The sequence below is a fragment of the Haemorhous mexicanus genome, chromosome 5 (assembly GCF_027477595.1).
Source record: "Haemorhous mexicanus isolate bHaeMex1 chromosome 5, bHaeMex1.pri, whole genome shotgun sequence".
Lineage (NCBI taxonomy): Eukaryota > Metazoa > Chordata > Aves > Passeriformes > Fringillidae > Haemorhous > Haemorhous mexicanus.
In genome coordinates, this window is record NC_082345.1 from 67,291,277 (window position 1) to 67,306,900 (window position 15,624).

General features: G+C 37.4%; 1 protein-coding gene across 2 annotated transcripts in view; it reads right to left on the bottom strand.

Annotated features, from left to right (window-relative positions):
- SEMA3A (semaphorin 3A) overlaps positions 1-15,624 on the bottom strand; it is a 244,878-nt gene that overhangs the window by 64,987 nt on the left and 164,267 nt on the right. For both annotated transcript variants that reach the window (XM_059847452.1, XM_059847453.1), the window contains one exon: positions 2,077-2,170. In XM_059847452.1, coding sequence (XP_059703435.1) covers positions 2,077-2,170 — 94 coding nt within the window. The remainder of the gene's footprint in view (positions 1-2,076; positions 2,171-15,624) is intronic.

Here is a 15,624-nt window from a genome sequence, read left to right on the forward strand (position 1 = left end):
AAGCAGCCGTGTATCCATGTCCCTGCTGTGACACCTGTGTGGTTAAGAGGCTCCTCTGTCCTTCATGCCCTCACTCTCTGCTTCCCTCCTGTGCACCCTGCTGTGGAGAGCAGCTGGACCAAACCTCCCCACGCAGCCATTGCTTGGCCAGTTCATCCCCTGTTTCTCAACTGTTTTGGGAGTGGAAATTATTTTGCCTTGGGTCATCATTTTACCATGAAAAAAAAAAGGTTTTCTGGCAAAGAGGAGTTATTTTTAGGCAAAGAACCAGCGGTGAATTTGGCATACACTCTCTGCAATACACACTCTGCAGAAAAGGGTCACAGTGAATGCAACATCATAACCAGTAACACAGTGTGGCTGTGAGGCAAGTTCAGGATGCATGAATGCTAATTCAAACTTCACCCTGAGTTTTGTGTGACAGAAACAGAAATTTTTCATCGGCTCTGAATTCTTGATTTGCACCATTTTCTATTGTGTTATTACACCCAGTGGCTCTAACTGAGGCCTCATTGAAAGCAAATGATCATGCTCAGACTATTCTTTATTAGAAGAAAATATACATGGAGTAAAAATGATAGTGACAGGAAGTGAGCTCAAGAAAGCAAAGATGTATTAGAGAGATGAAATCTAAGCCAAGGGAAGTAAGATAATCATATTTGTGATGGACTAAGTTAAAAAAAAAAAAAAAAGGAATGTGAAAAGCTAGATGCTGTTGACTTTGTGCAGTTGCATACCAGTTATACCATGTAATACTGGCTTGTAATCATTCTCTTCTTCATTGTTATATTAAAGTAAATAGTAGAGCTATTCACTTGAGAGTAACTCTGTCACAAATTCAAGTTGCTCCAGGCACCAATTTATACACTGGCCTTTTACACATTTTTTTTTTTTTTCTTTCTGTTTGTACAGGGTACAAGTTGGAGCAAGATGTGGATGTCTTTCTTGTTTTTCCTGTTAAAAAGCATGTGTCCCCAGGTTAGCTCATCACCTGGGATCATTATGAGCTTTTAAGATCAGGAAATGAGGCACACTTAGGACTAAATTTTTGTTGCTGTCTATTTTGAATAGCTTAATTTTTAAATGCAAAGTAAATAGAATAAGGGCAGACAGTAAGCAAGGCCCTAGGCTAACAATATGGACAAAGGCCTGAATAAACCAATGGTATTTCATTATGTGTAATTTCCTGAAGGCTTCTGAGATATGAGAATCTCCAATTTTCTCAAACTACTGTTGGATTTGAAGTTATAATAAATTGCCATAAAGTTACATGTAAAGATGTCAAAGATAAGGTGGCTACACCAATGCAGAAGTGCAGGGAAAGAAGAATCTGTTTCCTCCTAATTTAGTCTCATAAAACACCCTTTTGCCTTTTTTGTGAAGGTGAAGTAATAACAATAAACATATTTAATTTAATTAGATAAGTTAAATCAATTAGATAAATTAAATCAATTGCATTAGTTCAATTAGATTGACACAGTCCAGTTGCTCCATATTTACATATTCCATGAAATGAAGTATTACCAATTCAGAAACACTTAATTTATTTCTTTTTGATCTGGCCAGGAATTTAACTTTATTTACTGTCAGACAGATCTCTTCAGCTGAAACATCACCTTCAGGCCTAGACCAGTGGCTGTTCATTGATCTCCAGCTTCCATGCAAGGTACAGCTGGGTGACTGACATTCCTTGGCAGAAAAACTGATGTAAGGAATTATTTATTCCTGCTCTCACTTAGCTCTCAGCTGTGCTTTTGTGACCACCAGTGTGGCCAGCCTGTAAACTGGGTGATTAAAATACCTCCACCAAGATGTGAGAAGGAAAAACACTTAGCAGAATCAAGGTCCCACATGGGTATAAAGCAGCTCCTGTGACACCTGAATTTTGGTTTATACCTCAGGACATTTGGGTCAACTGTACTAAAAGTAAACAAGAATTCCTTTAACCTGGAAATAAATTGCATAAAACAAGTGCCTATCGTAGGTGCTGCAAAGAGAAAAAAAAAAAAAGGCAGAAAACTGTCAAATTATTTACAGTGAATACACATCTCATTGAACTTGCTGTGTGGCACCTACCTACTAAAAGTGAAGCTGTCAGCAGTTTGGGATCATAAGGGCTTTTCCCTCGCCCATTTTCAAAATGTGATTCTTCCATTCTAAAAATGTTGTCCTGTGAAATAAAAAAAAAAAAATTAAATTAAAAAAAAATTAAAAAGAAGGCAAAAGCAACATTATTTGATTAAAGAAATCTAAGAAGTAATTTGAATTGTATTCAAGAAGAGTGCAGTGTATGTGAGTGCTAGTGGGGTTTGTGGCTTCAGGGAAGTCAAATTGCACTGGGTGAGGATCTGGTAAAAGTGCCCATCTCCTAATCAGTATGTGCTAAATGCTGCTCAAAGGCAAAAATACACATAAACAGCTTGTGTCTCCTCTGTTGCACTTCACATATAATTTATTTTCATATTAATTTTCATGGGTTTATTGAATTCTTTTTGCTTTCACTGAGAATACATCTGAGTAACAGTGACTAAAGAAGCAGGAATTTGAAACTTTTATCTAAAAAAAAGATAAAATCCATTTTTTACTGACTATTATTTTCTGAAATGTGCCACCACTCTAGATTAGTACATAACATGATGCTAAATTCTGCTTTTCCTAGGCTGAGTATATCCTCAAATTCAATTTCAATTGCATCAGGAAAGCAATTAAATTATTATTATTATTATTATTATTACTACTACTACTACTATTACTACTTCTACTGCTACTACTACTACTCCTTGATGGGTGACTCCTTGAGATGACACTTTTAAAATATACAGGCTGAGGGCAAATCATAGGGGAATATAAACCAAGATTAAAAAGGGCCTCAGTCAACACCAAGTCAAATGAGGTAAATAAATCCAAAGCAATAGGCTTTTCAGTACATTTAATTAATTTTAACTGGGGGACCAAGTCTGCCAATCAATTTGAAGAGTATGTTTATCTTACATTTTGCACTGAGGATAAAGCCAGAATAATAGATGCTTTGTGCACTGAAGTCTTCAACATTCACAGAATACTTGTGAAGACCTCAGCAAAACCTGGGATTTCCCTTTCCCACCTGCATTGTGGTTAATTTGCAGACACCTGATTTAGTCAAGAAGCCCCAAAGAGAAGAGATCAAGCTCCACCTTGGAAGCAGCATCCTCCTTGGCTCCCTGCCTTCCCATTGCTCATCCTTACTGAACGGATGGCATGGGCCAGGCTAGTGACCAAACACACTTCCAAATGGTGTTGTTTTAAACCCACTGTGCCCATGATTCTGTAAGCCACAGGCCACAGTTTCATTACAGGCTTGTTCAATTACATCACACAAGCACATATCTGTGTGTATTTATCACATGTTTTAGAAAAAAACGTGAGATGGATTGCACATTTCCTTCCATTCACTGAAGAAAAAGATGGAGGGAGAATGAACTGTTAGGAGGATAGCCATCTATGGTTTACTGCACTGTAAGATCAAAAGGTTGGACACAGCTGAGTGAAGTTTGATCCCAGAATTCAAACTCAATCTCCTAAGGCATGTTCCTGTACCTGTAGCCTGCCTGATTGTGTTTATACAGTCATCCTGTATCTGTAGTATCTGACACAGTATTAACATTTCTCTCTCTCCTGTTGTCTTTCTTTCTGGTTCTTAATAATCCAGACACATTGCTTGCTTCTCTCCAGCTTTCTGGCTTGGCTCCTTCTAACCAGAGATGAATAAATAAGCAAACAGAAAAGCATTTCTGGAATTCTACTGTAGGGTCCATATCTAGATCTTGCACAATAAATAAAAGTAGTAAATTGATGAGAATGCTAAACCTCAACTACAATAATAGAAGATGGCACTAAGCTATTATTGAAAAATGCTATTATCAATCTACATTTTCTTGGCATTTCTCCTTAGTAGATGGTAATTGCTCAACCTGAATACCAATTAATATCTGATAAGGCTACAGAGCCAGTGGCATGACAGTTAAAGCAGCATATATTCCCCAAAATAATCCCATGTGTCATTATAAAACAAATAGGAAACAGATGTGGAAAGTGATGTGGTGTAGGAAGGATCAGATTTTTGACTGTATTCTTCTGGTTTATGTCACTGTAACTCTACTGACATTGGTGTGTAGAAGGCAAGAACAAGTGGAGACCCAGGTCAACCTAAATCAGAGATGATCTACCCTTCTCTCTGTGTTTGTGGAATAAAACCTTTGAAATAAGAGGCCTGAAAGGGAAATCCCACAGTGTTTTCACATTTCAGTTAAAAAGCAATGAACAGACACGTACTGTAAGTTTCCAAATTTATGAGTGAGTAATAATGACAATAAATACATCCCTGTTAAATGCCAAATAAATGTATCATGCTTAGTCTGAGGCCCCAAGCAGGTCTGATAAACATGCTGTAGAAAGTCTAACCTGTCACAAACAGGGCAACTTGCCCAAACAGCTTTTTGGGTGCTGAAATCAATCCACCTCTATCTACAACAGAACATAAAGGCAGCAGAGGAATAAACTCTTTTCTTCATACCACCTGCCATTTTAAAAGTCTAGGAAGCAATATGACTTGTGATAGGTATTTGATCACACTAGTCACTTGTCTCATTTGTGATAGGTACTTGATCACACTGGTCACATTTCAACCCAAATTTCATCAGTCTGCCTGGAGATAGCAAGAACAAGGCTCTGCTCAGAGATTTAATGGATCTTTGGACTATGTGAGTGTTCTCCTCTTTTGAACAGTACAGAAAAGAGCTGTAAGATGGAAAGAATGCACATTGTTTTCAGAAAAATTCTGATTAGTTAGTAATTTTGCTGCTTCTTGGGTTTTGCAGTTAATAGAAAGAATGGTAGTGCATTGAGTCAGCAAATGCCTGAGCCATAGACAGCAAAACCCCCTCTGTATTAAACAAATGCTCAATTTTGCAATGTTTTATGAGGGCTATTACAGAATCAAGGACAGGAATTCATGACAAAGCAAGATTGCCAGGTGGGAGAAAAGTTTCAAGAAATGCAAAAAGAAGAAAAAAAAAAAAAAATCAAAGAAAGGCCTTTGTAACTCAGCAATTAGCCCAATTTATTGTCTAAACCCTTTCATTAGTTGCCTTGGCATCCCAAAAGGATATTGCAATGTACTTCAAACCTTTTTTACAGATCCTTGTAGTTAAAACCTTGCTGTGGCATGTTTTATGGGTTATTAAACACTAAGTTTATATCTCACTGATGCTTCTTTATAATCCATAGTAAAACCACTGAAAATGAGATTGTTTAGGTCTTGAAATTCCACAAACCCATAAAGACAACAACTGACTGCTGGCTCATGGTATGACATGAATTGTTTCACCTAGTAAATGCCTTGCATGGAAGGAGATAATGCTTCTGGCTCCTTAAAACATATGCTTTCCTGTGGCAGACAGTGTGATAGATGGCAAGATTTAGCCAAAAAGAGCTACAGTTCAGTCAGGGAAAAGAAGGAAAAAATTGTTGTGATTCCCAACGATCTGCCACTTCCAAGCTCCAAAGACTCACTTCCAAACAGCTGACATACTGAAACAATGTGTCACATCATGACACTGAGTAGTGACAGGACCTTGCTATCTGACTAGACATTTCACATCTTCTTGAATAGCTTCAGTCAGCCAGCGAGCCAATAAGACATTATATATATATATATATATATATATATATATATATATATTTATGTATACATATGCTATATATACATAAACATAACAACTCTATACCTATTTATACATATACATATATTTATACCTAGCATGATAACCTCTTAAACATATTTTTTTGTATGTCTGCCTATACCTAGCCCATCCAGTACTGTCTGGAAAACTTAAATTAGCTGTTGTTGGTAAATATAGATTTTATTTCCCAGTTTAGTACTACTGCCTTGCAGGTGAACATGTGGCCAGCGATCACAGTGCAGCTCAGCCATCCCAGAAAGTTTCAGTTTCAGGTCCTACATCCTAAGTCTGGACAGTGGTGACTGCTGAATTTCAGGGGGATTTTTTTCCTGAACCTTTTCTGGCAATTCTCACAGAAATCATCCCAGAATTGCAGAGTCTAATGCAGCAAAACCACTGCTGGTCAATAATGAATAAACATGGTGAAAGCAAAAGATCTGAAGAGACTTTGTTGATGGACTGTGTGCAGCTATGTGGAGTTAGTACTGGTTTAAATTATTAGGCATGGAATGACAGCAGTGAAGCTCCCCAGCCATTCTAGTGCAACGGAATGAACTCATATCCTTACTCTTGTAACCCCCAAACATAAATAGAAAGGAGCACATCTCCAGGGTATCTTTCAGGGTCTAACTGATTTCCACAAGAAGCTGCTGAACAAAAAATGGTCCACAAACATACAATGTGCCAAGAGCCTTCGGAACTATCACAATCTTTGTTTAATAAAAAAGGTAGAGTTTGTCATAGCTGTGAGAATTTTTGATGTTGACATTCCCCTTGCTATCTACATAGATTCTGTCATGCTATGATGAAATATTTTAAAAAACCAACTGATCAAGGAAAAAGAAAAAGACAAACCCCAAAAGTAACACCCCTGACCCAAAACCCCAGAAAAAAATATTTCCAAATGATTTCCAGAATGCCTGGAGCATAACAATGCATCCATTGTGCATTGGAGGACTTTAAAGCCAGTGGCAATGTCTCTTAACTGAGTAAGAAGTTGCTGGCATGGAAGTATTTTGTTCTCTGTATTGTTCAGTATTGGAAAGTTCAAAAGGCAAAGCTCCACTTCTCGCTCAAGGGAAAAACTTTCAGACTTGTTAAGGTTTGGATTTCTCCTCTCTACATAGAGGATTAGTTGAGGTGGCTGAATTTGCTGCCCTGGTCACAGCAGAAGGCTACAGGTCCCTCTAAAGGAGAAGCCAGAGCAGCTCAGAACTGCATTCCCAAGGGCAATGTCTCGTCACTGACCACAGAGGAACCTTGATATGAAGTTAGGTCTGATCTAAGAATGTTTCTGAAATGAACACTGCAGAGGCAGCTGATTAGAGACACCTTAGAGACTTTTACAAAACAGAAATTTGATGATTTTGCTCTTTGGGGTTTTTTTCCCCCCTCTCTTTCTTTTTTTTATTCCTGCCTTCCAATTTATTAATACCAGTGAATTTTTGATTCACCTCTTGCCCTTACAACTTTCTGTGCACATATTAAATAACTACATCAAGGCTATTTCAGAGAGCTTTTTGAGCAAATTTCACTCTGTGAGAATTGATTTATTTATGAATTATGTTACTTTTCAAGAATAATTTTAAGTGAAACAACTGTGCAGGATATGGCTATGTTGTTATTGTTATTATATTTCCTATTTCACACTTAATCTATTGAGTCATGAAAACTGTTAAATATGAGGACTTTGGTTTTGGGTTTGGGAATCATGCTGTTACAGAACTTTTAATGAGAAACTTTTATTAAACTCATCCCCATGGAATGCTTTATTTTTAAAAAAGTGCAAGTGCAAATAAATATAATGTGAGAAATTATGCAAAAAATACAAATATTAAAACAAATGTAAATGTTGAGGCAAGTGGTAACCATTAGGGAAATAGGTGAAAAGTGATTGAAATAATAATGCAACTGCTTTAAATCATTAATTATTAGAAGAAAAAAAAAAGCAGGAAAAAGAAAAAAAGAGAAAAAAGAAAAGAAATGCACACAGTGGGCTTCTGACTTTTAGTATTAAGGCTCCGTGTGCTATAGGGTTTTACCTGCAACATCTGGAGGACACTGGGCTCTGCAACACCTTTATTACATTTTGTTTTTCCAACTTGAGGCTTAGTGGAATTGAATTATGAAAATCAGTTTTAAAATCCTATGGGAAATCACTCTCAGTGACAGATCTTTAGTGAAATGGTGTTCCCAAAGAGAGGACTCCAGCTTCTGTAGGACCTGGAACTGAAACTTTCTGGGATGGCTGTGCTGTACTGTGCTAAAGGGCACAGAGAAGGAATTTGTTGAGGAGTATTTACCTGCAAAACTGATCGTGAGCTATGAAGATCTGCCCACCTCTTTGTGCCTCCCACAGGCCATTTGCTCAGTTTCCTGATCACTCCAAAACCTCTCAACCAGTCTCTGCATTAATCTGTGTCCTCTTCTTCAGACACAAGAGACAGTCTTTTCTCTAGACTTGGAGATATTCACTGGCATTTTGGTGCCTGAAAATCTTACTTTTGAAATCAAAACAAAAGAGCTGGTGTGATGATGACCAGCTCCATGTTTCATTTCTGTAGATTAATGAAAGAAAATCGGGTTTCTGTTTCTTCTTCTATCCCTATACATCACCTCTACTGGAAAGCTTTCCTAGCTTCTGATCTTCAGAAGATGCCTTAAAATGCAGTAGACAGTTCTGGAAAGCACAAGTTTTGAAAACCCGACTCCCTAGACTGAATTTGGACAACTCACCCACTCCATACTGTCTTTCAGTCAATTATCAAACACCCCACACTACTTTGCTTTCTTCTGAAATTTAATCTGTCAATATTTATTAATTTACCATACACCTTTGCAAAAAGGGGAATGTTTTCTGTCTGTCTATCTATCTATCTGTCTATCTATCTATCTATCTATCTATCTATCTATCTATCTATCTATCTATCTAATTATAATCCAATAAATTTAATGAAAGGGAAAACAGCCAACTGGGCTGTTCAGGAACAGCTGGTTCAATCTATTCATTATTCCTAGCTCATGATCAGTAAGTGCTTCTGCTTCCGACTGGGAGAGAAACCAAGTGTCAATGTCAAATGGTGAAGACTTGTTCACACCTGAACATACCAGTCTGCATACTAATATTGGTATTTATATGAATAATAGGCACTTTCAAATCACTGTGCAACATATGTAAATAAAAGGGAGGGCAGGCACAGTCAAACCGAGCAGCTGTTCAAAAAAGATATGTGTGTTTGTGAACTTGCTTTTGCAATATTTCACAAAATAAATTCACCAGACTTACCTGACTTTCATTCAACTGCTTTTTGGGTTTGGTTTTGTTTTTCCCTGATGATGTCATTTACCTATTTGCACCAATTTTAAATTTCTGCCTGTTTTGGATAATGTGTTCTAATTCTACAGCAAATAAATGAGCAGAGATGAGTTTCATTGTAGTGTCATTATACTATTTATTGTTTTAGAAATTCCTGCAAGTATAGAGTGATTAGAAAAAAAGAAAACAACTCAAAATAAACCAAACACACAGTTAAGATGAATGACACGTTAACCTTGACTGATTAATAAAGACACCAAAAATGTCATCCCAATGGCATACCAGACACTAGATACCATCAAGGATATTGAATAATTCTCAGAGGACACTGAGAATTAGAATGCCTTTGTATTGCAACTTTCTGGGTTGTCAAGTGTAATACATCACCTAAGATGACTGTCTGGCTCATATAGGATGACCTCTGGAAATATAACCACCATACAATGACTGTCTGTTCTAGCCAAGTTGTTAAGTGGTCTGCATGTGTAAGAAATAAGATATACAAACCAAAAACCAGTACATGTCATTGATCTACATAACCTAAAAGTATCCATTCTTTAAGTGTTCTTATTCTTACTCCTAGCATATTTTCCATTAAAAACATTTGGAACAGATTCTAATTGCTTTAGCAGATCCTACTATTATGTTAAATAAATTATTGGGCCATACTCTATTACATGATTGTACAAGTTTTCTATGGTTATTTTTAGCATTCAAGACCACTTCTTTCCCCCTTTGTCTTCTGGATTTCCTGTATGTTATTAGACTGTGGTGAGGTCAGGCATCAGAGGAAATAACAGCAGTGCTGACTCCTAGACCCAATGTTTTATGAATTACTGAGCATCAGTGATGTAATGGCAATAAATCTAACCCAGCCTCAGTCTTGTGTCCTGTTGTAAATAAATGAAGCTAGCAAAGGTGTTATTTTATTCAAGAGGCTTCCTGATGAGAATAAAAATGTTTCCCCCAGGGGATTGTTTGTAAAATTGCTTCTGTAATTAGGGTGCTGTTTAACAAGAGAAGGGTTCTCCAGTTTTCCTGGGGAACTTTCACATCTGAGTCAAGGATAACTTATTTACAACACAAAAACAACTGCAAATTAGGGAAGCAGCATACAGAAATGACTTAGTCAAGTGGTGTTAACATATAAGCATATGGCCAAGATTTTCTAATTTCCCAAGTGATTTTGCACACTCACAAGTTGGGCACCCAATTTAAAACTTGCTCAAGGGCTTTGATTTTCAGCAAATACTTTCTTGGGCAATTTAAAATTCTGATACTTGAAGCTGTTAGTCACTTCTGAAAATGAAGGCATATGTCTGCACTGTGTTTTATCCTATCTGCCTTTTAATTCCCAGGAAGAAGTCTCTGATATGAACACATGACCTAAATTAAAGGCTTCAAAAATCTGACTGTAAATGAGTGACAGAATAAGGAGCAAGGCTAGAAGAATACAATTAATCTTTCTCCCTAAAATAAGACCTTATGAGCATACTTTCAGAGAATTTGTGCCAATACCAAAGGGGCAGACAAGTACATCACAGCAACTACTGCAACAACTATTAAGCTTTGGTTTTGTCTCTAAGATACTGCAATAGAATTGCAGCATTTCATGCAGAGGTGCTCATGAAGTGTCAGATCTAGACAGTGTTTGACACATATTCAGATTTTAGGAAGACATAAGCAAAGTCTGAAATACAGAAGCTGAAATTCTGACCCTTTGGGCAATTTTCCTTTTCCTGAGGCAAAGCTTAGATCTGAAATCTCTGCAATAAGCACTTCTCTTTCCTCTTTGTTCCCTCCACGTGCTTTCAGTGTTACAGCACCCAGACTTTCTGCAGCCTCATTTCATATTTCTTCATTAGCAAGTAATAATATCGTCAAATTTTAATAACTGGTATTGCATTAGAGAACAATGCATTTGAAAAGGTAACTTCTATTGAGCACATGGAGACATAACTAACAGTAGACATAATTATAACCTCTCTCTGTGACAAGTTGCAATTATTCCTCATGGCACTAAGAGCAATGCATTTCTCATACTGGTTGGGGGGGGTTTATTAAAAAGTGAAGAATGTTTGATATTCTTTTCCCAGTGCAACAAAAACTTCACTGACACAGTAACAGATGGATTTAAGTGGTTTTGATTCAGGGTGAGTGAAAAAAGTATATTAAAATTCACTTCCTTGTTCACTATCTTTCCTACTTTTTTAGCACCCAGGAGTCACCAGAATGGGAGAGAGTCAGTGACACTGGTAAGAATATTTGATACACTCAGCTGGTATGTCTCTGCATTTATGTTCATAAATAGGACTGCACAGTGTCAGCAAGGCTAATAAGCATCCAACCAGGTAAACCAGTTACTGACATTTATATTTTTGAAGAAGAAATGCAGCCTTTCATTCAACAGAACTTTGGCTCCAAATACTGAATCATTATATAGTATGGTGGAGTGTAGTACAGTACAGTTTAGTATGGTTTAGTACAGCATAATACAGACTGACTCTGGGGTTTTGTTTTTTTTTTGGGGGGGGGTTCTGTTTGTTTTCTTTTCTTTTTTTTTTTTTTTCTTTTACAAAGAAAGCTGGAATTCTGATTAATTCATTTTCACCGCCTCCCCACCAGATCAGAGACACGGTGAGGAGTGCTCGTGGTCATGAACAGAGTTATGCAGGACCTGTGCTCTGCACAGGGTTAAGCACCATCACACTAAACACCACAGACTGGTGCCATTCCAGATGGGCTGGGATCCCCAAGACTTTCATGGGTATCTTCTCTGGCCCTGCTCTCAGAGCTTCAGCATGGAGCCCACTGAAGTCACAGAGAGATTCCCTTCAAGTTCAGTGAACACCAGAGGAATCTTTCTCATATCCCTTGCCATGTTCACATGTTAAGTCGAGGTCATGGCAAATCCTTCCAAATGAGTATGAATTAAAACAGTTGTTCTCCATCACCATCAATTTAAAAGGTTTGAACTGATGAATATATGGTTGCTAAACCTGCATCTGTACCACCACCCTTCTGCTTTTTGTCATCATTAACGTAATGGGAATAAACAATGAGAAGACAAATCATATGTGTTCTTAATCCATACCAATTATTTGTTTTACAATACAAGTTTCATTTGCATTTATTCAGATAAATGGTAAATGTTTAACTGCATTTAGCTGTTCATCCTTGAAATATATAATTATACACGAACACAAAAAAATCCACAAACAAAAACAATAAGACCTAAAATATTAATGGTCTCACCTGCTGTGCCAAATCACCATTTTAATTTGTTATTCATGAGCAAAAGCACTTTCAGACAATGATCTGGGTTCTCTGCTCAGCAACGCTTGTGCAACCACAGTGAAAGCCAACAGAACTAAAGAACAAAGTCAGCTTTCTAGATCGTCAAGAAGAACAACTGTTGGGTTGTTCTTGAAGTTACTAGAAGCAATTGGGTTGCTTCTTGTCTTAGTTTTACAACAAGACTTAACTTTAACTGAGCCCTGGATCTGGAAATTTTGAACCTAATTGGTAGGTAAAAAACACATGCCTTGGTATTTATTTAATAAAATCTTCTCAGACCATCTGCAAGATAATGCCGCTCAGTTTTCTATCACCTTGGATGCAAACATTTCAATGGGAGAAGGTGTTTGTGCTGTTTGAGGCACCTTCTGAACTCTGCTAAGCTTATCTTCTCTTTAGAGACAAAACTTTTTTTACCTCAGATTTGAACACTGATTACAGGCCCCTGAGAAATAGGAGACAGCTTTTGAAACTTTGTCAACCATAATTGGTTCCTGAAATGTAAGTCCCTTGAAGGGGAAGAACTCAGAGATATGGCCTTGTAGGAAAAGTGACCAAAAACCTGGAAGGTGCTGGAGATCCCTTGTAAGACAATCTCACAGGGACAGAAAGGTCCACTGGGGCCACACTGTTCATTTAGAGAAGCACAGAAAACATGTGGGAATAAAGTGCATCTTTCCCCTTTAGCCTCCTTTTGTATCAAGGCATTAAAATTAACACAAATGGAATTTGAAATATAATAGCCCAGCTGTCTTCCTGTTTCAGGAGGTGTTAGCGGTAGCAGAGAAGTTAAATCACAAGATTGGCATTTTATTCTCATATCAATAACCAAGCATCTTCTTCCCTAAAAGCCATTCAGTCCAGGGCACTGTCCTCTCATGTTTCAGTGTTTCTATTCAGCTAAAATAGACCAGAACAACTTGTGCACTTTATGCAAAGCTGTGTTCATGGTTTCCTTCTGTATCTTTTCACAGAAAGCAATTCTAGAAACACTAGTGCAGTACGTATTTAATAGATCAAATTCAAGATCTTAAAGTCGGGATTTTTTTTTTTCTTTTTTAATTAATTATGTCAATGCCTGGTAACAGTCAGAAAAAGCAAATTTCTTATACAGAGTTTTTAGGAATGAAATAAAGAACAAGCCAACAGTGTCTTTATGCCTCTTTAAATGCATGGCACTCCTGCATTTTCAGTACTGCATGAAGTTACAGTCCTCTAACTCAGAAAACATACCCATTGAAGGAAATAAGAAGAAAAGAAGAGTATTCTCAGGGTTTTTTTTTCCAAAATGAGAAACTGGCAGGGGGAAGATTTAAAATAAAATAAAGGGATGTTTCTCCCATGTTGCAATTTGTAGGGCTTGGGATGCTGTGGATACTTAAAAGATATATGAGCTCAAGAAATGCCAGTACTAATTTATCAAAACCAAGTCATTGAAAAGCATTAAACACAGAGATTCCACCCCTGGTTCAGGAAATCCCTGAACAAGCAGTGCTGGAGCCTGGGAGACGATATCACTAAGCACTGCTGCCTGCTCGCCGCTCATTCTCCTCCACTGACACTCATTATGGGACCTGGTGAGAACCGAGGTCCTGGGCTAAATGAGCCTTTGGTCTGAACAGATTGGACTGTTCTTATGAAATGAGGCAGAGAGAAATTAGGTAATTTAGCCAGGAAATCCATGCCAAAGCAAAAAGCTAATGTTCTGGTTCCTGAGCCTTGCCCAGTGCCATAAACAAAAGTATATAGTCCTGCCTCAAATCCCAGTCAAGCGAATGGCGACGGAGCTTACTCAGCACATGCAAAGCTACGCACAATGTGCCAAGTAAAACTGGTAAGGATCACTTGTGATGGGGAGAGTGCATCAGCTTTTGTGCACAGTTAGCCTTTAGTCTCCCTGTGATTCCCAAGGAATATCTCTGTTGGGTTCCCCATGCATGGACAAATTGCCATATGCAAATTGCCATTGTTTTCTATTCACTGGAGTTTTACAAAAACTAGCAGAGGAAGCAAAAAATCCCTCTCACAGATTTCCTGCTCTAAAGCGACTTAATTAACCAAACTATCATATAAACAAGTACTTAAAATAAATAAGTCATTTAGCTTAGAATAAAGATCAGAATACAACAATATTTCATAGATACATATTTGGGGTTTTTTCAGACTTCTATGATTCATATACAGCCAGTGGAGATTCATGTGACAATATTATTCTAAATGTTACCATCAGTTCCAATGCTTATTAAAATAATCTAATCTATTGAAACATATTGTAGGGAAGAAGAGCTGATATGTAATTATCTCTTTCCCTAAACTGTCCTTTGATTCGGTTTCAGGGTTCAAGGATCCACCCAGTTTTTGTGTTCATAGCCAGCACTGATGTCACTGGGAGAAACAGAACGGAAGATAGAGGTGGAGGGTGAATTTGAAGATAAATTTAATAAAAACATTAGAAACGACCGGATAAGAAAAGCAAACAAACATCCAACAAGTCCACCTCTGGTTTCATAACTTCCTTACTTCTTGATGTATCATAATATCCTTCCTTTCCCCTTTTTAATCATGCAAACTAACAGCTGTCTTTTTAAACATTTTTAGACTCAACTTCAAGTGCCTCACTCGATACCATATGTCACACATTTCCTCTCTCTTTTTTTTTGTGAAATGGCTTCAGATAGAATGTTTTAACCTTATTTTCCTGCTGTCTGGATTTTGTCTGCTGGTATTCAGAAGCCTCTTTCTATCTCAAATGTCATTCATTTTAAGTCATCTCATCAAATTCTGGTCACAGGTTTTAAATTCTGTACTGTTAATCTTCTTAACCAATATAAGAAGTTAAAAACTCATTTATTGCAAATTGCACTATGATGAGGATACTCGGTTACAGAGCAGCTAAAGTAAAGATTACTGGTAGAAAATTAATAACTGCAAGTTGCAAACAGAAAATGAAGGAACAGTAACAGGATGCAAAACAGACCAGGCTTGCTTACAATGGCCATATGCTTTCTTCTTTCTGATGCATTCCCACCTTTAGACTGCTATCTACCTTACCATCACATTAGTTTTCAGCTATTTATACAATATTCAGCATGAGGATTTGATCAGCTGTCTTAGGTGGAAATGTCTGTGGAAGAACTCCAAAGACTTCTGGTTTTAAATTTACATGTCAAGAGTGGGAACCTCAAAACCTAAGTTTGACAGAATACCTAAGTCCATGTTGTTTTCAGGTGGCTGGTGTGGATTGTTTTAAGATGGACAATAATTTGCCTCGAGTATTGTACAATTAAATTG